Source organism: Callospermophilus lateralis, unplaced genomic scaffold (assembly GCF_048772815.1).
Source record: "Callospermophilus lateralis isolate mCalLat2 unplaced genomic scaffold, mCalLat2.hap1 Scaffold_63, whole genome shotgun sequence".
Lineage (NCBI taxonomy): Eukaryota > Metazoa > Chordata > Mammalia > Rodentia > Sciuridae > Callospermophilus > Callospermophilus lateralis.
In genome coordinates, this window is record NW_027514713.1 from 8,209,988 (window position 1) to 8,234,787 (window position 24,800).

At 32.6% G+C, this 24,800-nt stretch overlaps 1 protein-coding gene across 1 annotated transcript in view; it reads right to left on the reverse strand.

The window, feature by feature from the left end:
- The window catches only part of LOC143389476 (A-kinase anchor protein 9-like), a 72,698-nt gene that overhangs the window by 12,433 nt on the left and 35,465 nt on the right, over positions 1-24,800 (reverse strand). Inside the window, exons 10-16 of the mRNA XM_076842516.1 lie at positions 19,049-19,259; positions 17,167-17,329; positions 6,813-6,912; positions 5,597-5,689; positions 4,484-4,840; positions 2,609-2,812; positions 14-136 (exon numbers count right to left, since the gene is read on the reverse strand). Of these exons, the coding sequence (XP_076698631.1) occupies positions 14-136; positions 2,609-2,812; positions 4,484-4,840; positions 5,597-5,689; positions 6,813-6,912; positions 17,167-17,329; positions 19,049-19,259 (1,251 nt within the window). The remainder of the gene's footprint in view (positions 1-13; positions 137-2,608; positions 2,813-4,483; positions 4,841-5,596; positions 5,690-6,812; positions 6,913-17,166; positions 17,330-19,048; positions 19,260-24,800) is intronic.

Consider the following 24,800-nt stretch of genomic DNA (forward strand, 5'->3'; position numbering starts at 1 on the left):
AGTATAAACTTACATTAATAGTATCATCTTTGTGATTAAGAGCTACAAGTAAATCTTTCTGGAACTTCTCAAATGATTTGATTTGTTCACTGAGCTCAGCGTGTGATGCACTCCAGTCTTTGACTTCCTGCTGCAACTGAAAAGTCAAAACACATGAATTCCTATGGGTTAGGGAGGGGTTTCTGCACTGGATACATCAGGACTACAAGACTTAGACAAAGAAATAGAGAACCATACTCCTCGGTGGCCTGCCTCAATCGAGGGGGTTGAGACCTTGGTTAAGGAAGAGGGCGGAGTGGCCCCAACTTTGACAGCTGCAGTAAGAACATCAGAGCTCTCAGGAAGTTGACCCTGTTTATTGCATTCCCCAGAAAATTGCTGCCAATTCAAATAATTTACCTCCAGCAAGAATGGCTGGGCACATATGACTGTCTCCTAAATTTAGACTCCTTATCATGTAATCTTCCCTTGGCCGGTGAATCAGTAACTACTCAAAAGAGGATCATAAAATACTTAATTTTCTGGTTTAAAAAGTTTCTTTGAGGCAATGCAAGTTTGTAACTGATTGACATTTTAAGAAAATACACATATACAAGATAAAAATCAGGATGAATAAAGTTTATTACATTTGAACAACCATTTTAATTGACTTTGCACTGAAAAAATACACATTTTGTATAGCTTTCACTGGACAGACTATCAGGAGGTACATCTTCAGGTTTTATGTCCATTTCCTTTTCTTTCAATGTCTGTTCCTCAATTTCCCTTTGGTTTTCATTTTCATTCTGTTTAAGTTTGTGCAACGGCAGAGAGGACAAGACAGAAAGAAAACCTGTCATCTTAAAAACAGCATATCATTCTTCTGTACTGGTATGATGTGAACCAGAAAGTGCTTGAAATAATATTTAACTACAATTTATCAAGAGATCAGCAGTATCAAGAAAAGGATAAAACATTCAAGTGTAGAGATGAAAAATGTTTTAATGGCTTCAAACTAATATACTCTATATAGTGTGGCAATAAGGGTTGTCAATAAAGGTTGCTCCTTGGTAGAACAGTTTCTCCTACAGCAATGCCAGATTCAAATTATCTTAAACAGAAAGCAAGGCATTTTGACTCCACCTACCTTCCATCTAAGTGATCACCAATATGTTAAGCTTAGTAACTATAAAAATACGTCACCTATCAACAATAAAGACAAACAAATCCTACTGCATTGTTGATCTACTGTTCCTAAATGCACCAAAGTCAATACTACCTGTGTTTGCGTACTGCTGCTGCGCAGCTCACAACACAGCTTCTCTCTTCCAGCAAAAGACAGCTGCTTTAGTGCTTCCAACTCTTCTAAAAGCACCCTTTCTCTTTCTGAAACCAGGTTTTTGTTATTTAATGAGGATCTCTAAATAAGAAAAGAGGTCATGGAAGAATATTGATTGCGATAGAGGTAAAAAGCAGATTTCTTTTAACCCCTTGGGACCAAGAGACCTTGGTTCTACCTTATGATTCATATTTCATTATTAGGGATTAAAAGGCACATATGAAGTTCAATGCAAAATTTGCAACTTTAGAAAAAAAGTTATTTAAACTTAAATATTCAGGAATTTGTATAGTTCGAGTAATATTTTCTCTGTCAATTTTTGCATTGAAATTTTAGAAGAATAAATTCACAAAATGCAATGAAGAAAAGCAAAACTGATTTTTCTTAAAGGAGAGAGAGAGAGAGAGAGAGAATTTTTTTTTAATATTTATTTTTTAGTTCTCGGCGGACCCAACATCTTTGTATGTGGTGCTGAGGATCGAACCCGGGCCCCACGCATGCCAGGCGAGCGCGCTACCGCCTGAGCCACATCCCCAGCCCCACAAAACTGATTTTTCAAATGCTATATTTTATTCTCAAATATCAATTTCCCTATTATTTTATATTTAAAAAATACACGTTTTAGTTTTCAAAATTAAATTCAATAAATTTGTTTTCATAAGAACTTTCATGCAAATATTTCTTGCTTTTCTGAAATAATTTTGTGAGTATATTTTATATAGCAGTTGATAAGAATATAGCTCCCAAATACCATGAGATATTTAAATTTAGAAAAGAATATTATATAAATTTGAATTTCTCTAATCAACAAGAGATGTGTCCTCTGAGAGAGTTCTAGAAACAGATTACTTCAGAAGATTTCCATTCATGATTAAAAAGATGGATTAAAGATAGCTAAAGATAAACCTTGGAGATGGTAATTGGTAGACTCACAGAACTACAAATGAACATTGAAAAAGTGAATGACAGCAACTGTATACTCAAGTACCTCAGTATAATATTTCCAAAACTCTCAAAGTGCTTTAGCTATGTATGGTCAATAGAATTTTAAAATTTATATTGTAGTCACATTTCCAGTGCCTGAAAGGCAGTTAAATAAAATGATAATGCACATTATATCAGTTGAGTTAGGTGTGCCTAACAAGGTCTAAAGTTGATCCCAGGAACTTCCTGATGTTAAGTATTTGTAATTTATTTGTATCTAGGAAAAATAATTTTGACTTAAAAAAAAGCCACATAAAAAATACCATTATTTCAATTGAGGAGAAAAGAGACTCTAAAGTTCCATACCTGGGCTAACTGTCTATTAAGTCTCTTAATCTCTTCTTGTAGCTGCTCCATGTGCCACATGTGTGCCTGCCTCAACAGTTCTGTGGCCTGTTGATGTTCTTCATACTGTCGTACAAGTTCTTGCCTCATATCTTCCAACTGTTCTTCGTTTAACATCATTTGTTTAGAAGCATCCATGCTTGATGTCAACATCTTACCATGAATCTTTGATAGGAAAAAACACAAGCAAAAAACTCAATCATAACATATTTTGTGGTAATTAGTCAGCACTGATACTTTAACTGAATATGAAAACAATTCTATTAACAACATAAAGCATCTGAGTTTTAGTTTTATTATTAAACAAAAGCATAAATCACTTTTTTTAAAAAAATTATTTTTTAGTTGTAGATGAACATAATACCTTTTTTCATTTATTTTATGTGGTGCTGAGGATCAAACCTAGTGTCTCACCCATGCAAGGCAAGCACTCTACCACTGAGCCACAACCCCAGCCCATAAATCACTTTTTTTAAAAAAGTATTTTTCTTATTTATAATTCCAAAACAACATGAAGTTAATTTATTACCACCATACATGTTATTTTCCAAAAGGAAACAGCTACTTACAAGATAGTTTAGCTAAAATCTAATTCTAACAGAGAAAAACAAAATACTCAAGATTCTTTATCCACCCCCTCCAACCCCCACCCCATCCACTTTTTTTTCCGCCCATACTAGAGATTGATCCCAGGGCCTCACACATGCTGGGCAAGTGCTCTACCACCAAGCTACATCTCTAGCCCCTTCTCTTAATAAAGTTATAACTCCTTTATATCTCTTGATATTTTATAATGGGGAAATAATATAAACAACAACAACAAATATACACACACACACATGCAAAGTTTATAGGGCCAGGGTTGTGCCTCAGTAGTAGAGCGCTTGCCTAGCATGCATGAGGCACTGGGTTCAATCCTGGGAACCACATAAAAATAAACAAAATAAAGGTATTATGTCCATATACAACTAGAAAAATATTTTTAAAAATTAAGTTCACAAAATATAAGGAATTTTGCCTATTTAATTTTTATTCATTGGTCATCACCGTATTATAGAAAACTGCTTATTCAAAGAAAAATTATAATAAATTTTATTTGGAAATAAATGCTTTACATTTATGAGTTTCTCACACTCATGACAAGTCAATAGGTTCTATGAATACTTCAATCCCTTAAGATACTAATTAAAATCATTCTGCCTTGAACAGCTATAGCTAAATTAGTTTTCATAAACATTTCACAAGTTTTGCATTACATAAAAAGCTGACAGTTTTATTTGAATACTCCTCTGAACAAGATATATCTATCGTGAACACATAAAATAAATTTGAAATTCAGATAATTTTAAAAGAAATAGAATTTATTGTTTTCTAATAAAGGCTGCAATTCGTTGGGGTAACAGATCCTCAACTAACAAGAAAAAAGAATTAGTATAGAGATAATAAGATACTTTGAATTGTCTTCTTGAATTCGTAGCAATTTCCTTTTATGTTCTTACATTTAATTGAGAAAATCATTTGGCCACAGGTATTACCTAGTTATAATATAATTAATCTTCAATTAGTTTAAATAAAACTAACACAGGTATAATTTACAATGAGAACTTAACATGTACTATGTCCATAAGACAACCAAGAATACTATGACCTGATTTATTTTATACTTCACACCAATATTGTTTCACTTAATCAAATACCTTATAATTAATAAAATACATTAAAGTCAAGACTGGACTTCATACTTTCATTCTCTATTAATCAGCATTATTGCTACTGTTTTAAACTGAAGATATTATTATAAGTTTTTCTTTTTTATATTCAAAGAAGCATACTTACAGATTCGCTAACTATAAATGTTTTGTCTTTGGAGAACATTTCTTCTGAAATAGTTAGTTGGTGGACCTCTGATTCTGTTATATCATCAAGATGATCACTGTTTGGTAATAGAACTTCTCCATCTTCTCCTAACTCTTTACTAAGTGGCTTAAATTCTTCTTTAAATTTCATGTCCAATGCATCAGAGGTCTGAAGATTAATTTGATCCTGAGATAATTTCATTTCATTAAAATAATGTTTTTCATTTTGCTGACAGAAAGTAAGTGCTTGTTTTGATGACATAGTATTTTCTTTTCCCTTTGATAGTCTAGATAGTTCAGTTTGTTGAGCAAATGCAATGCTCATTGACACAATGACCTAAAGAAATCAATCAAACAAACAAAAAAGGATTAGATTTATAAATACCAGCTGGATTTAAAAAGTGGGTCATTACTCAAAATTATATGAATTAGAAAAAAGCCTGGCTTCATAGTTTTAAAAACAAAAATAAATCCTCTGATAAAATGATACAGAGATAGGCTATTTTTCAATAAATTTAACATCAAAGTGTTTTACTGCCTGCCTTTTAAAATAAAACAAGCAAAACTTTTCTAACTATAACATCAATAAATGCTCAGTACAAAAATAAAAAAAAAATAAAAGTCTTTATATTTCTTCCTTCCAAGAAAATTCACTTGGCCATGAGTGATAATGTTCTGTGACAATCCTCCATCAGTATCTGTAGTTATTATCTAACATTACAATAATTTATCAGGGTAATACAACTACTTTTTCTCTTCATAACTTTCCCCTCATTTTTAGAATGCCAAACTCCTTCACAAGGTAACTATTTACAATGTAACACATATATAAAAACTTGTGGCATTCTGAAAAATTGTAATTACTATTCTATATCAAGAAAAAACGTTCTTTTCAATGAAAAGCACCACAAAACATTCTATGAAGCAGCAATTATAGTTGATGCTGTTACACAACTGTTTGATGGACTATATATGAAACTTACAAATAAAAACAAAGTACATACCATCAATAAAATCCATGCTTTTTTTGACAGTTCAAAGATCAAGAAAATCTATAAACCAAGAAAACCTTGCAGATAAACTATAAACTTACCTTAGCTATTTCTTCTTCTAATCTTTCTTGGTATTGTTTTTCCAAAAATTTAACCATGTTTGTTTCTTGTTTCATTCCACATTCCTTAGAAAACTAAATTGAAGGGTGAAATATGACAATTTACACTGATTTTATACCATTAATTTTAAGGATGTAGTCAATATTCCAAAAATATCACTATTTTTGGACACTTTCAAATAAAAATAAATTTCAGTTATCTTTTAACTAAAAACATTTAATCTAATAATCCTACGAAATAATTACACTTACTATAAACTTAAAGATGCAAAGAGAGAAATATATTTACATATCTGTAATTATTAGCATAAATTCTAGGGTGGGTTAAAGATACTTAAATATAATTAATAAGACATAGGTAAAATGTTAACAAGTGGCTATGTTTGATAATGAAATCATGAGCAAATTTTCTTCTTGGTATTTATTAAAAGAACACAATTTTCCACATACAAATTATTTTTATCAATTAAAAAAATAAATCTTCTTTTAGAAATGTAGATATACAGTCAACATGAAAGTATTTGTTTATTTACCAATTATTTGAATTTCATCCAACAGACATTTAATAAGGGATGAGTGTGGCTCATATCTCTTCTTAATATCCAGAATGAGAATGGGCAATAGTCAGTGATTTTAATTTTTACTAGAATTTAGAATTATTTAGTGAAGATGATGATGCAGTTGGGGGTTGAAAAAAGTTTTGAATAATACAATGTCGAGGACAGGCAGAGAGTGGTTCAGTGGCAAGCACGGTAAAAAAAGCGTTTTTCTATCATTATTTCTGTTGGAAGGTGGCCTGATCCATTATTCCAGCCCTAGCACCTTGGATTTTAGGGAATCCTATACACCATTCTGAAGATACCCTCCGCTTCCATAATGGGAAGAAAAGACTATGTTGGCCATGGTACTGAAGCTGATTTGTTACACAGTTCATAAAGAAATGTTACAAAGAAAAAATTTAAACTGTAACAGGGGAGGAAAATTCTCAAATTTAACTTTCTCTGTGTTTTTCCTATGCTATGAAAAATATTTCTATAGACATTCTGGATCTTTTACATAAGGTATTATCCTCATGATTTATGCTTAATCTTAGCCAAATATTTACTACATAATTACAAAACTGAAGACATAAAATTGATAGTAAGAAAAAGTATCAGTGTACATAACTGTTTAAAAATGAAGATTAAAAATAACATACCTCTATTGCATGATCAATATTCTTTTTTAGACAACTTCCAGGATGTACTACTGATTTCTGTACATCAGATTCTTTAATTACCACTGAATCAACAGAGAAGCTAAATATAAATAAAAAAGTATATAAAAAAAAATTAGTGTTGTGTGTTTTATCCAAAGTTTCTACCATGTATAACGTGTACTGAGGCAGTGGGGAGACAAAAATGATAGTTCCCCCAGGGTTACAAGTATTGTAACTTAAAACATTTTTGACTAAGTTTTCCAATTAAAAGTAACAATGAATATTATGTCATTTAATGAATTTCAGTATAAATGTATGATAAAAAATTTATTATGTAAAAAAAATTTTTAATAATTCTTTTAAAAATAACATCTTAGATATGCTTATATAGCAACAGTGTACATAACATACTATATACACTGATACTACACACTACTTATATACCTAAGATATATGATACATATTATTCATATTACATGGATATCTAAATTACACAGACACAAAACATATAATAATATAGAATAGATTATATTGGATTAAATATATTAAAAGAGCCAGGTACAGTGGTGTGTGCTTGCAACTCCAGAAATTTGGGAGGTTGAGGCAGGAGGATCAAAAATTCAGGATGAGCCTTAGCAATTTAGTGAGACTCTCTTTCAAAAAAAAAAAAAAAAAAAACGGTTGGAAATGCAGGAAGATGGCTGAATAAAGTATTTGCTTCCCTGACAGATCTGTGGAGTGAACCAAGAAAAGCAAAAAGGTCACTTTTTTCAACAAGATGGGTGAATGGTCCAGAACTAGGAAGGACTTAACTGGAATTTAATACTGGATACTCAAAACAGATCATGGACTCAAGAGATCTTGTATAATAAAATAAGGGGGAAAGATCCCCAGCTCCAGAGCTGTAAAATAGCTGGAAGTACAAACCAGAATAATCCCTATGTGAATGTAGTAAAGCAATAAAGGAACCCCCATTCCTAGGAAAACAGAGGTGTTCTGCGGTATGGAGAGCTTAAGAGCTCAGAGATACTGCTCAAAAAACAACAACAACAACAAAAAAAATCAGTAAGCTGTGCTGCACAGCATGTGTGTACAGGAGGGAAGCCACCAGCTTTCTTGGCGGCATGCATGGAGGACAGCAGAAAGAACCCTTGTGAAGCAGTGGCTGGGGGGCCTGCAGTTAGGTGAGTCAATTATTGGCAGATCGAAGTCTGGCCCCAAAAATGTGCAAGGCAAACCCATGCTGTGTGATAGAGAGTGTTCCAAAGTGACCAGGGAAAATCAAGCATGGAGGGACATTTACACAGGAGAATACTGATCAAGGAAACCCACCTGGCTTTCCCCTCCCCATCCAATCAGCTGCTTGCAGTACTGGCTGGAAGAAAAGTGCCTGACTGTGAATTTGAAAGGACAGGCAAAGAAAGAGATCAAGTTTGGAGACCAAATGATGACCAGGGTTCATGGGGTCTGCAGGCAAAGTTGTGGGCTAAGAACAGATTCCTACATCACATGTGTAGAACCTAAAGGAGATTCCCGAGGTACAGTCTTCCAATGTGGACAGACAATTGCTGAGCCTTGGAGGTGTGATGACTTAAAATCTTCAGACCAATAGGCACGCAGTGAAGAGATTGGAACGTACCTAAGCCTACACCTTGGCTCTAGTAGTTCCGCTTCCAGGACTAACACTCTCACCCTAGCAACCCTAACTACCCTGAGGGTAGAGCTAGCATCAAATTCCAGACAACATACCTAACTGCTCAGAAGAGAAGCTGAGAAACTTGAACTGCAATGGAAAAAAGTGTTCAATTTTTCATCCAGATTCCTTTTTTTTCTTCTCTCACATGTCTACCATTTTTGAAACCAAGTATTTTTCATGGATCATTTTATTGAGGACTGGGATATCTGAATAGTACATTACAGTTTTGTTATTATTTTCTTTTAAAAAATTATATATATATATTCCCCTCTCATTTATCTGTTTCCTTGTATTCTCTTTCTCACTTTTCTCTTGCTAACACCCAACCTCTATTAAGTCCTCCCTTCATTCTTCCTATAATTTTTTAACTTCTATCTTTTCTGATCCTTCCTCATAAACATCACACCCTACATGACTTTTGTTCTCTCTTTGTCCACCAATGGAAACTGTAAGCTTTTTTGCAAACTTAATGTTTATATTGTAGACAATAATTGAACACATCATTTCAGTTTAATGGAATAAAACTGTGGATGCCTTAATAGGAGCTATTTGGTTTAAGGCTGTATATTATTTGTATTGGGTGCAGTTATTATTTGTCTCTTCCTTAAAGGCGAGGTACTAGAAATCTTCAGGGACACTATTAATCTACAGGGTAGACACTGTACTGCTTGAAATCCACACTGCTAGAAGGACAGACATAAGAACAACATGAGAAAACAATGGAACAAAGTGGCCCAAACAAACCAAGATGATCCAATAATTAAACCCATAGACAACACAGTAAAAGAAATGTAGAAAAGGAATTTAGAAAGTACATATTAGACTGACCTGGTACATAAAGAATGATATAAGGAATAAAATCAGAGATAAATTTGAGGAGGTAAAAGATCATTGCAGAGGCAGAGATTCTCAGAAAATTACAACAACAACAACAACAACCCCAGAAATCCTCAAAATGAAACAATCAATAAACCAATTAAAAATTCAATGGAAATTACTATCAATAGACTAGACCATTTGGAAGATAGAACCTCAGGCAATGAAGACAAAATATATAATTTTGAAAATAAAGTTGACTACACAGGGAAGATGGTAAGAAACCATGAACAGAACTTCCAAGAATGATGAAATAACAAGAAAAGACCAAAATAAGATTTATCGGGATAGGTGAAGGCATAGAGATACAAACCAAAGGAATGCCCAGTTTTTCAATGAAATAATATGAAAAAATTTCCAAAATCTGAAGAATGAAATGGAAAATCAAATACAAGAGGACCTCAAATGTACAAGATCACAACAGACCCACATCAAGACACATCATTAAAAAAAGGTCAAATATAGAAAATAAGGATTGAATTTTAAAGGCTATGAGAGAAAAAATATCAGATTATATATAGAGGGAAACTAATTAGGATCTCAGGTGATTTTTCAACCCAGACCCTCAAAGCCAGGAGGTCCTGGAATAATATATACCTAGTTCTGAAGAAGATGGATGCCAACCAAGAATTTTATATCTAACAAAATAAAACTTCAGATTTAAAGATGAAATAAAAACCTTCCGTAATAAAAAACGGTTAAAGAATTCATAACTAGAAAATCTGTGCTATAAAACATTATCAACAAAATATTCCATGAAGATGGAAAAAAAAGTCAAAAAAAATCAACAAAGGGAGGAGCCATACAAAAGGAATAATCAATCAAAGGAGAAATTAATTCAAAGTAAAAAGTAGAAATAACCTAAAATGACTGGGAACACAAATCATATCTCAAAAATAATGTTAATGGTCTAAACTAATAAACCCAAAAGACATATATTGGCAGATTGGATTAAAAAAACAAAACCCAAAAATCTGTTGTCTCCAAGAGACTCACCTCATAAGCAAAGACATCCACACAGTGAAAATGAAAGGACGGGAAAAAACATACCACTCACATGGACTGAGTAAACAAACAGGGGTTTCTATCCCCATGTCAGATAAAGTGTACTTCAAGCCAAAAGTTAATCAGAAGGGACAAAGAAGACATTTCATACTGCTTAAGGGAATTATACATCAACAAGACATAATACGTTAAATATTTATGCCCCAAACATTGGAGCATCTACATATATCAAACAAACCCTGCCTCAATTTCAAGAATTACATAGACCATAATACAATAATACTGAGTGACTTTAACAAACCTTTCTCACTACTGGATAGATCGTCAAACAAAAACTAAACAAAAAAACTATAGAACTTAATAATATAGTCAATAATTTATACTTAACAGACATATAAAGAGTATTATATCCATCAACGAATACATGCTCTTCTCAGCAGCATACAGACTCTTCTCTAAAATATGCCACAAAGCAACAATTATGAAATAAAAAAGAGATTATACCCTGCATTCTATCAGATCATAATGGAATGAAATTAGAAATAATTGATACAATAAAAAATAAAAAAACTCCAACACCTAGAGACTAACCAATGGACATAAGAAGAAATCAGGGATGAAATTTTTAAAATACTTACCAGAGATAAATGAGAACTAATAAAACTTGTCAAAATCTCTGGGACACTATTAAGCTAAATTCATGAAAGAATGGAAAGTCAATGAGTAAATGACCTAACATAAGACCTCAAAGCCCTAGAAAAAGAAAAACAAATCAACACCAAAAGCAGTAGAAGACAGGAAATAATTAAAATCAGAGCTGAAATAAATGAAATTGAAATAATCGGAACAATTAAAAAATTAACAAAACAAAAATTTGTGTCTTTGAAAAAATAAATAAAATTGATAAACTCAATCGTGCTAATGAAGACAGAAAACTCAAATCACTAAAATTCATAATCACAAAAAATATTACAACAGATACTGTTGAAATACAGTAGAGAATCAGAAGTTATTTTGAAAATTTATACTCCAATAAAAATGAAAAATTTAAAGACATCAACAAATTTCTAGAGACAAATGAGCTACCCAAAAGGAATTAGGAGGACATACACAATTTAAACAGATCAATTTCAAGCAATAAAATAGAAGAAGGCATCAAAAGCCAACCATTTAAGTAACGCCCAGGATGAAAAAGATTCTTACCCAGTACTACAAGACCTTTGATGAATTAATACCAATAAGCCTCAAACTATTTCATGAAACAGAAAAGGAGGGAACTCTTCCAAACTCATTCTATGAAGCTAGTATCACCTGATATCAAAATCAAAGACACATCAAGGAAAGATAACTTCAGACCAATATCCCTAATGAACATAGATGCAAAACTTCTGTATACAATTCTGGCAACTCACATATAAAAACATTAAATATATAGTTGTTATGGTTTGGTTGTGAAGTATCCCCCAAAAGTTCACATAAGACAATGCAAGAAGATTCAGAAGAGAAATGACTAACCTAATCAGTGAATTAATCCCCGATATGAATTAAAAGAAGTGGCAGGGTATGGCTTGAGGAGATGGGAATTGGGGGGATGGCTATGGAGTATACATTTTTTATATGGAGAGTGGAGTCTCTATATGGGGTATATATTTTGTATCTGGAGAGTGAAGTCTCTGACTCTGTTTCCTGATCACTATGTGAACTCCTTCCCTCTGTCACACTCTTCTTCCAGATGTTCTGCCTTACCTCAAAGCCCAAGGGATGGAGCTGGCCTTCTATGGACTAAGACATCTAAACACGATGAGCCCTCAAATAACACCATGAGTCCTTTTCCTCTCTTAAAATTGTTCTGGTCAGATCTTTTAGTAACAGAAATAAAAAAGCTGACTAAAACAATAGTGCATCATATTCAAGTGGGATTCAAGGTTGGTTCAACATACAGAAATAAATAAATGTAATTCATCACATCAATAGACTTCAAGGAGAATCATATGATCATTTCAATTGGAGCACAAAAAGCATTTGACAAAATAAAGCACCCTTTAATGTTTAAAACACTAGAAAAACTAGGGATAGTAGAAACAAATCTCAACACTGTAAAAGCTATACATGCTAAACCCAAGACCAAAATCATTCTAAATGGAGAAAAACTGAAGGCATTCCATCTACGAACTGTAGTAAGACAAGAATACCCTTTTTTTTACCACTTTTATTTGATATAATCCTGGAAACTAGCCAGGGCAAGTAGACAGAAGAAAGAAATTAAAGGGATACGAATAGAAAAAGAACTCAAATTATTACTATTTGCCGACAATATGATTCTATATTTAGAAGACCTAAAAAATCCACCAGAAAACTTCTAGAATTAATGAATGAAATTCAGCAAAGTAGTAGGATATAAAATTAACAACTATACATCAAATTCATTCCTATATATCAGTGATAAAGCCACTGAAAAAGAAATTAGGAAAACTACCCCATTCACAATAGTGTAAAAAAATAAAATAGAATATTTGGAATCAATCTAACAAAAGAGGTGAAAGACCTCTACAGTGAAAACTACAGAAAACTAAAGAAAAAAATTGAAGACCTTAGAAGATGGAAATATCTCCCATATTCTTGGATAGGTAGAATTAACATTGTCAAAATGGCCATACTACCAAAAGCATTATATAGATTTAATGCAATTCCTATTAAAATTCCAATGACATTCTTTGTAAAACTAGAAAAAGCAATCATGAAATTCGTTTGGAAAAAAGAGACCCAGAATAGCCAAAGCAATCCTTAGGAAGAAAAGTGAAGCAAGAGGCATCATAATACCAGAACTTAAATTATACTACAGAGCCATAACAGCAACAACAAAAAACAATGGGATGACACTGGCACCAAAACAGACATATAGACCAATGATACAGAATAGAAGACAGAGACAAACCCATATAAATACAGTTATCTCATACTAGACAAAGGTGACAAAAATACTCACTGGAGAAAAGATAGCCTATTCAACAAATGGTGCTGGGAAAACTGAAAATCCACATGAAGCAAAATGAAATTAAACCTCTATCTCTAATCTTGCACAAAACTCAACTCAAAGTGGATCAAGGATTTAGGCACTAGAACAGAGACCATGCATTTAACAGAAGAAAAAGTAGGTCCAAACTCTACCACCTCAGCTTAGGAACTGACCTCCTTAACAAGATTTCTAGAGCACAAGAACTATAAGCAAGAATCAATAAAAAGATTCAAACTAAAATGGTTCTTCACATCAAACAATCAATAACATGAAGAGTGCCTACCGAATGGGAGAAAACCTTTACCACACATACACCTGAGAGCATTAATCCCCAGGATATATAAAAAACTCAAGAAACTTAACAACAGGGGCTGGGGTTGTGGCTCAGTGGTAGAGTGCTTGCCTGGCATGTGTGAGGGACCTAGGGTTTGATTCTCAGCACCACATATAAATAAATTTAAAAAATAAAGTTTCATCAACAACTAAAAAAAAATTAAAAAACAATAAAAACACCAGAAAAACAAACCAATCAATAAATGGGCTAAGGAACTGAACAGACACTTCACAGAAGACATACAATTGATCAACAAATATGTGAAAATACATTCAACATCTCTAGCAATTAGAGAAATGCAAATCAAAACTCCAATGAGATTCTATCTCACTCCAGTTAGAATGGCAACTATCAAGAATACGAGCAACAGGCCTAGGGACATAGCTCACTTGGTAGACTGCTTGCCTCACATGACCAAGGCCCTAGTTCATTACTAAGCACCACAAAAAAAGAAAAAGAAAAAATATGCAACAATAAATGTTGGCAAGCATGTGGGGGTAAAGGTACACTCATACATTGCTGGTGGGACTGCAAATTGATGCAACTACTATAGAAAGCAGCATGGAGATTCATAAGAAAATGTGGAATGGAACCACCATTTGACCCAGTTATCCCACTCCTAGGTTTATACTCAAAGGGCTTTAAATCAGCATAATACAGTGATGCAGCCACATCATGTTTATAGCAGCTAAATTCACAATAGCTAAACTACGGAACCAACCCAGGTGTCCTTCAACAGATGAATGGATAAAGAAAGTGTGATATATATCTTCCCAATGAAGTATTACTCAGCCTTAAAGAAGAATGAAATTATGGCATTTGGTGGCAAATGGATGGACCTGGAGAATATCATGCTAAGCTAAATAAGCCAATCCCAAAGAACCAAAGACTGGATATTTTGTCTGATATGCAGATACTAATTCACAATGGGTTGGCGGGGGTAGGGAAAAATAAACATATTTTGGATTAGACAAAGGGCAATGAGGGGAGGGGAGGGTTATGAGGGAAGAAAGGATAGTAGAATGAATCAGAAATTATTACCCCAGGTACATACATGATTACATCACATATTCTACATCATGCACAACCAAAGAATGAGAAGTTATACTTCATTTATGTATGATATGTCAAAATGCATCCTACTGTCTTAGATAACTAGTTAGAAGAAAAAAAATTGTTAGAACTAAAAAATAATAATTAGTTATTGAAACTACATATATAGAAATAATAGTTCATTAAAATTGATTTGTCAAACATTACCCAACTGGTATGTGGTAGATCTGAACATGAGTTATTTAAAATAAAAACAGTAGTTCTGAAAAAAAAGAAGAGGGATGAGGATGTGGCTTGATGGTAAAGAGCCCCTGAATTCAATCCCTGATACAAAAAAAAATTATATATATATATATATATATATATATATATATATATATATATATATATATATAAAAATATATGTGTGTGTGCATGTATGTATGTATATATATAAAGATATACCTAAGATATATTACTGAGTTAAAAAAGCTTGTAAATTCTCACTTGCATTAAAAGCCTGTTTTAACATATATGTCTATATAAATAGGAAAATGTCTGAAAGAATACATATCAAAAGTAACAATGATTGCTTATATTGGAAATGAAGAGTGGCAACAGGAAAGAGAAGGTTCTTAACTTACAGTTAGTTTAATTTTAACTTACAATCAGTTTAATTTTAATTTTATCTACCCACATATCTTTTGGTATGTATGTCCGAATTCTGTATTGTTATATAAGCATTCACTACTTTGTAACAATGTTTTCTTAAAATGTCTAATCTTATAACAATAAGGCAAGATTAGTATTTAGAAATCATGTGGATTTAGAATACATCAGTGACTTAAATAGACAACGATAAGCTTAAATTCCTAGGCTGGGGTTGTGGCTCAGTGGTAAAGTACTTGCCTAGTGTGTATGAGGCACTGGGTTCAATTCTTAGCACTGCATGTAAATAAATAAATAAATAAAATAACAACTAATAAAAATGTTTTTTAAAAAGGCTTAAATTCCTTAATTGAAAACAAACAAAATGAAACAATATTTCCTCTAAATTTATATATATTTGGATACATAAATTACACACATACATTATTTATATACACATATACATGCACACAATGATTATAATGTATTCATACATATAAAACAAATAATTTTAAGAAAAAATGAAGTAGAAAAGTAAGACACAGATTCTTTGGGGACGATTTTAATTTATGTAAGAACATGACATCTAAGTAAAGAACCAAAGGAGATGAGGGTATGGGCATAAAAATACCTGCAGAATAATCATTCTAGGTAGAAGAAAAAGCCAATCAATCCCTAAAGCAGAAGCGTACTGATATGTGATATAATTGAGGATCACAGTGGGGATGTATGAGGTTTTTTTTTTAATCTTTTAAAATTGTTTTTAGTTGTCAATGGACCTTTACTTTATTTATTTATATGTGGTGCTGAGAATTAAACCCAGGACCTCACACAAGCCAGGCAAGCGCTTTACCGCTGAGCTCCAACCCCAACCCCATGGGATTATATGGTTTGAGAACAGTAAGTGATAAGAAAGTCAGTAGGAAATGAAAGTCAAAGATGTCATGGTCCTCAGGACTAGTGAGACTGTAAAGAGCAGAAGAGGATTAGAGTAACATGATGTAACTGAAATTATAAAAGCAAAGGTTCTGGCACTTGTGTTGACTATATAGAGAATAGACTGTAAACAGAAGTTGAGTAATCCAGGTGAAACACAAAACAATGGCAGGGACCAGTGGAGCAGTAAGGAGTGGCACAGTTGTGATGTACTTTGAAGGTTAAAAAAAAACCAAGATTTTTTCATAGAATGGCAGAGAGTTATGACAGAAAGGAGTCATGATGGATGAAGATGGCTACAGAAGGAGCAAATTTTAGAAGATCCTGATCCAAGAAAACATACATAGTGGTAATTGAAGATCATTTCTTCTCTCCTCATAGATCAGGGTTCTATTTGGGACATGATGAATTTGAGCATTAGACAATCAAATGGAGTATATTCAAGTCATAGTGGAATGATCATACTTAGACTATTTAAGTACTCACCACATGAACATATCAAAGCCTAGGCATAGAATAAACAAGTAAATGTCTACTACCTGACATATTTTAATTCAGAAAATAGATTAATAATAACATCTTTATAAAAGTATAAGTAAAATTCCTATAATAAAATGTCTTTGGTTTATACCAACATTTATTTCACACATTTCAAATACAGAATTATCTCCTGCTCTTATTTCTTAAAAAATGTTACATCCTATCTCTTTGTTAAAGTTATATTTTATTCTTAAAATAACCATTCCAGATGATACTATCATTGTTACTAAGCTACAAATACTGCTGAATGAAGTTTTAAGTAAATAGATACCTTGGGTCCACCGTGGTCTCACTAATGGCTTGAAGCTTCTCCTGCAGAGAATAAATTTCTGCCCTATGATTTTCTTCAGTTTCTTTCAATTGTTTGCGCAAAAAGCATATGAAGTTTTCTAATTCTTGAATTTGTTCTTCAAGTTGTTTAATTTTTTTGGTATCTTTCAGAGAAGATAACAGGAAGAGAAGACAATACACATTTCAATACAAACTTCTCAGTGAAATAACAATCATTTTATTTCAATGTATAAAAATATTTATTCTTTGAAAAATGTTTTGAGTGAAACTCAGGTTTTAATTTGACTCATTCTGACTGATGAAAACAAGAAAACAGTGTGATTCAAGATCATTTCTCCTATCCTTATGGTATAGTATCTCTAAATTCAACAATTTTATATCTTTAAAACAATTCAGAAACATGAAACAAAAGAAGTGTTGAAAAGGGACCACAGGAGAGTAGTTAACACCTTTCACTTTCCTCTTTTATTTTTATTTCTTAAAAATGCTGATAATTAATCACTAAACTAACTTTTTTGCCAATTAAATGAGCCATTAGTTAACATGCAATTTGGGAAATAGTGGACAGACTACCTCAAGAAGATATCAATTTAAAAAAATATAAACTTAAAATATTACTATATTCAAAGAACCCCTGAAGTGAAAAAGCATGGTATTATCTGATATGCTTGAAATTCTATTCTGTTCACCAAAGCAATTACAATAATAAAACTCATTCCTAAAAGCAAAAGTGAAGGCCTAGAGATACCTTGAACACAAGAAGTCTAGTTAACTGGCCAAATAATCATGAAAGAAAAACATTAACTGTGACTAATTGTTTATGGTTCATTGTATGGTCCCTTAACATTGTTACTTCCCATTATGACATCTTGGTCTTTTAACTCACTCTCTAGTTTCCCCTGATAACTCATTCTTGTCCTTGACCTCTTGTCCTTGACATTCATGCTGATTATAAATCTTTACCTCATAATTAAATTTTTCTCCCAGGTTTCAGACTTCTATTTTCAACTAACTCCTATATATTTTTTCAAAGTCAATAAGTATTCTATTCTTAACTCAATATATTTAAAACTGAATTATTATTTTTTTCACAAATTGGTTCCTTTCTATGACTAGAACCATACTCTAGTTTCTTAAGCTAGAAACTTGGGTATCATTCTTAATTTCTGCTAACATTAACGACAAACTAGAACCAAACTCTAAGTGTTGAACTTAACTTTCTATCATACTCAATTCAATCTGGCTGGTCTTCCCATCAATAATTTCATCCCTTCCAACTGATCCTAATGGTATCAACTTAAAATAAAAATCTTATTGTTACTCCCACTATTTAAAATCCTGCTGTAGGTCTTATCACCAATAGCATAAAACATAAACATGTTTCATCAGAGTACATAAAACATTTCCTGATCAAGCTCCTTCCAATCTCTCCAGTTTTATCTAGTTAACACAACCTGAACTCCCAGTTCTCCCAAAAGGATGCAATCTTAGATAGAGCTCAATGCTTAAGACTCCATAGCCTTCCCCAAATTTCCAACCCAGTTACTCCTACCCATACCCTCATCCTACTCATCTCCACAGGAAAGACAAAACTCTTTTTTCTCCCTCCATTCTTTACATTTCAGAAATTTTCAGTGTATTTTATATATGCTTTCCCAATGGATTATAATTTCCTATGGGAAAATGACTCAGTAATTTTAGTTTTCTCTAGCACTTGAATGAATATCCAATGTTTATATGAACAAATAAGACTAGGGCTTAGATACACAAGTCACCTTCCCCTGTGAGTTCTAAGAACAGAATTATGAAATGGTGGACTCTAAGTGATGCTTCATGGTAATTATAAGTCAGAAACTATTTACCTGTTTGTGTTTTTACATTCTGTAGTTCTAACTGGTATATTTTCTGAAGCTCCTTGATCTTTTCCTCTTGAGTAGAAATAAGCTCCTCTTTAAGATTGCAAAGAGCTTTATCTTTTTCATTTTCCATATATTCACGAACCTGATCCACGTCAGCTGAATAAACCACTGAAAGGCATATGCACTGAGCTATCATCTGTAGCCTTAAATCATTCTGAAAGTGAATATATATTAGAAAAATTTAAAATAATTTACTATAAAATAATTTGCTTTTTGCATATACTAAAACAAGAGGAGAAATAATTTATAGTTTAAAACTTCATAAGAGAACCAATGACATTTTTTCTTCATTCTTCATTCAATTATACTTAGCTACTTCTTTTTTCAAGGAGAGTAGTATCATTACCTCAATTTTAGAGCAAATTCTGATATTTGGTATAGCTTATGATTTGTCCATATTGGAGAGTCTTTATTCTGACTGTCTGGGAATGCTCCCTACAGGAACAAGTTGTCTCTGCAGGAAACAGCCTAGAGCCTCAACATTTTAGGATATTTAAAGGCGAAAACCACATCCAGATTGACTTGGCAACCAGCAAGCAAGCAAGCAAGAAGTAGTACAGAAGCTGAATAAAGCCATTAGCGAAACAATGCAATGTCTTCATCAAATTTTCATTTCATTCATTTCTCCTGGGATTTTTTCATAATCATAATCAAAAGAGAAATGGATCAAAGTGACCCTAGTTGAATACACATTAAAGAATGGCTACTAACATCTAATCAATTATTCCCCACAAAGGTACACTGCCCAAGGAAAGTGGGAACCAAAGAGAACAATTTTACATTGTGCAAGAATTGCTTTTCTGTATTGCAAGTAGGCTATGCTAGGCAATTAGTAATGTGGTACAGTGATGGGACTTTCCTATGGGAGAAGCTCTTCTTACGTAATATGGAGTCTCAGGGTAAAATGAAGTCTGTTTGGTCATTGCTTATATAGCCTGGCCTATAACATTCCCCACTGGTTTTATGGAACTAATCAAATCATTAATTAATCATCATTGGTTTACAGCTACTGTAGTGAGTATGGAGGACCATCAGTTTTACAGAATGTATTTTTTGTTTTATATATCTTATTAAATAAACAGTTAAAGATGCAGGGTCCAATTAAAAACCCTAAGAGGACTAACAGCAATGGATCGGCTACAGCTGTGTAAGAGTAGTTAGCCAAGGAGACCAGGAGAACAAATTTTCATACCAATTTCTCTCATGTTGTCTTGGCTCTTCCTTATCTTTCTTTTTATTTTCAAATAATATTTTATTTTCATGGCACTGGGAATTGAACCCAGGGGTGCTCTCTACCTGTGAGCTACATTTCCAGCCCCTTTTTTTCAATATTTTCATTTTTATGTGGTACTGAGGATTGAACCCAGTGCTTCACATATGTGAGACAAACGCTCTGCCACTGACCCACAATCCCAACCCCAGCCCTTTTTAAGGCAAGGTCTCAACAAGTTGCCAAGGTTGGTCTTGAACTTAGAACCCTCCTCTGCCTTAGCCTCCCAAATAGCTGGAATTACAGGCATGCACCACCATGCCTGGATTTAAAATATTATTTTAAATATGGAAAAATGCAAGCAATAAACTCGAAACCCAAATTAACAAGTACTATAACATTTTCTCTATATTTTTCATTCCCTGTACTCCCCATAAACTTCTATGTTCTCATCACTCCTTTCTCACAGGCAACCATAATTATAGTTTGGTACAAATCCAGTCCAATTCTTACATTATCACTTCTCATTACAATACATTTTGCATTCTCAATGCACTGTATATTTTGTATTTTTATGGACTTACACAAATGATATTAATTTTACAAATCTATTTTCTCATTCAATATGTCTGTGGTATTATTCCATGTAGGTAATGGGGGGTTTAAAATCCAGTACCACAAACAAACAAAAAAATAAACAGCATGAAGGCAACAGGTTAATTCATTTTAACTGTGGTATTATGACTATACCAAAATTTGTCCATTTCCTTTCAGGAGATAAATTGGTTTATTCCTAATTTTTGGATAAATGTGCTAATTTCTTTCTAATTAGTGGTTCTCAAATGTAACATGCATCAGAATCACTTGGAATGCTTATTAAAACAGGTTACTTTAGGAACCTAACCCAATCCCCACAGTTTCTGATTCAGGAGAGGTCAAAGAGCTTTGAATTCTAACCCGTTACCAAGTAATGCTGGGCTTCTGGTCAGGAACCCCACTTTGAGAACTACTTAGAAATATAACTGCTAGGTCACAGATAGTGCATTTTTAACTGTGCTAGATTTGATCAAATTATTTTTATATAACAGTACTAATTTACAATGCTACCAGAAGGTTGAGTACTTATATACTCACATCCTCACCATTCTTTATATCAGACTAACTTCACCAACCTAAATGGGTATAAAATGATATTTTATTTTTACACTGAATAGTAAGGTTGAAAGAATATTTTCATGTTTATTAGATACTTTGATTTGCTATTCAGGCACATGTCTTTCACATCTTTTGCCCATTATTATTTTGTTTTTGGACCTCTTGTTACATTAATTGTTCTTTCTATATTCTTGATAGCTTTTGTTTGCAACTTACATTCATGGCAAATATCTAGTCCCAGTCCTCAAATCTGTTTTACATCATTGTTTTTAAAAGATACAATAAAAATTTTAAATGTTTTCCCATGCTTTGTCTTTATTAAAAGTTTTCCCTATCTTAAGATTCTATTTTCTTCTTATGTGTACATTTTTAACCAACCTGATTTTTTTCCCTAAAGTGACAATGATCTAATTCCCTAACTTCTAACCTCTAGTATCAAAAGTCAATTGTGCTCAAAACAATTTTGTTTTTTTCCTCCCAAACAATTTTGAATACTCTAAGCTTCTGCTAATTTGGTTTATTTTTTGATTTCCTCTGTCTCTGCTCAAATATCATCTCACCAAAGTAGTCTTCCTTGACCTACCCTATGCAAAAAAAGCCCTACACTTAGGGAGATCTTCTTATCATACTGTAATTTTATTCATAGCACTTAAGACCACCAGAAACATTTGTCTGTATTTTCTAATGTTCATTTAAACCCTAAAAAGTAAACTTTATTCTTCCTTGACCATTTTCATTCACTGTTAAATTATGAATGACTTGAACAGTGCCTGGAATGTAGTAGAGATTCACTAAGTGATTCATTGACTTGTAGGGCCTTCTTGCTAAATTTTTACAAGATACAGATCTGTTCTGGGCTTTTCATTATATTCTACTGATCTACTTAACCATCCTGGCATTAAACCATATTGTTTATAATGATTTTGTAATAAGTTTTGATAACAAATACATACTTTTTAAGATTGTCTTGAGTATTCTTGGCTATTTACTCTTCTATATCAATTTTAGAATCAGTATTCCACATTCATTAAGAAACCTTATTGTAATTTTGACTAGAACTATTAATTAGGAGAGAACTGATATTTTTCTTTGTATCTTTCCATTATGGATATGTTATGTATTAGCACACAGTCAGGTCTTTGTGTCTTCAATATTTTATAACTTTCTTAACAAAAACTCAAAATATCTTATTATCTTGGATTTAAAGTTTTGCCTGATCTGCTCATATTTTTTCTCATTTCCTATTCTTGTCATATTGTAAGAACTGGAGAAGCATTCACTAAGAACTACAAAACCATGTTGCAATAGTAATGTTGACAATTGGTATGTATCCTAGTCCTATACTTGATTCTAATGGAAATGCTTCTAAATTTCACCATCAGAAATATAATCTGTCAACATTTTGATGAAAATCAGCATCATGACTAGAAAATTTCCGTGCTATTCCTGATTTCCTAAAGCTTTTTTTTTAACTTATAAATGGGTTGTCAATTTTTTTATGTATTTTTTTCTGAGATGCACTAAAATAATCATGGATTTTGTCTTGCTACATAAAAATGTAGAGATTACAGTCACAGATTTTTTTTTTCAAATGTTTAACTATTTGTCCACTCTTGGTATAACTTGCTAATATTTTATTTGGAATTTCTGTAACTACACTTACAAGTTAGATTACTCTACAATTTTATTTTCTTTACAATTCCTATCAGGACTTCATATTAATATTGGCCTTCTAAGGTGAACTGGGTGGTTTTTCTTTCTTCAGTTTTTCTTCTTTCCTTTGTTTTTCCATTCTCTCTTTAATCCTACTTTAGTGGACAATTACACTTTTGTTCTTGGAGAGTTAATAACAATTACTTGTAAAATGGTCTTAAGTCTAGCATTTTGGTTTGAGATGAGGCAAAAGGGAAAACTTCTGACCACCACTTCAACTCTTTAATGATTACTGACTTATTCATTTCTATTTAATGGTTATTTGAACTTATTCATTTCTATTTGCATTAGTTCTGGTAGTTTATATTCTTCCAGAACACCATCTAGAGTTTGCTTATATTTTCAAATCTATTGGCAGAGATTATTTGTAGCATTTTTTATGACTTTTAAAATTTCTTGTGGTACCTGTACTTATGTCCTTATTTCATTCTTGATTTTGCTTATGTGTTTTTCCCCCCTTGGTCATATTTTCGGAGATCTAATACCTGTAAATAATCTTTTCAAATAATAAACCTCCAAAGTTCTTGAAAAATTTTCCCACTTGTTTATTACAAGTTCTCTTATTTTTGCTCTTTATTTCCTTCCTTCTACTTCCTTTGAATGTAGATATTCTTGACACTTTTCTATGCTGTTTAATACTTAACTCATTTCAATATCTCATTTATTAAATTGATAGTATTCTAATTTTATTTATATTGGTCTTACACATTTTTGGCTAATTTTGACATTTATTTTACATTAGGTTTTTTGGTTTCTTTGCTTAGATTATTTTTCTCAATTTCTTAATTACACCTGTGAATTATCTACTTCTATTTATGCCATGTATCTTTTTATCTTTGGAATGGTTAGGGCTTATAGAACAATGCTAAATAGCAAGCGACAAAAGCTATTCTGATTTTCATTCTAACATGAAGGCCTATCCTGATTCACAGCTGATTCTTGATAAAGCGGCTTTGTTTATTTCCCCTATTCACCCCTCATTCATCCATTTGTAAAACATTATTAACTGCTGATCATGTGCAAAACATTATTCTAGGTACTAGGGATATAGTAGCTGTCTATATAGCCTATATAGTAGTGTCTCTTCACTCACAGAACTGATATTATGGTTTCTCTTGAGGTTTCTAAGTTCCAGTAGATGTTTCTAAGCTCAGTATCTCTTCCAATACCAATAATTACCTCCAATTTTAAACACACACACTTGAATTTATGGCTTCTCTCAGCATCAATAACTAGCCAATATCTATAATGTTCCTGCCACTCCTTATTTCTTGCACCCCAATGTTGAAAAGACTCTTTGATAATATGGAATTATACTCCAAAACTATTCATTTCTTTCTTTTCAGTTAAAAAATTATTTTTTTCTTTTTCTTTTTTGGTACTGGGGATTAAACTCAGGGCACTCGACCACTGAACCACATCTCATCCTTATTTTGTATTTTATTTAGAGAGAGGGTCTCACTGAGTTGCTTACTGCCGCACTGTTGCTGAGGATGGCTTTGAACTCACTAGCCTCCTGCCTCAGCCTCCCTCAGCTGGGATTATAGGCGTTTGCCACTGCAGCTGGCCAGTTAAAAATTTTTAACAGCCACATTTATTTTGGTTTCAGTGAGATAT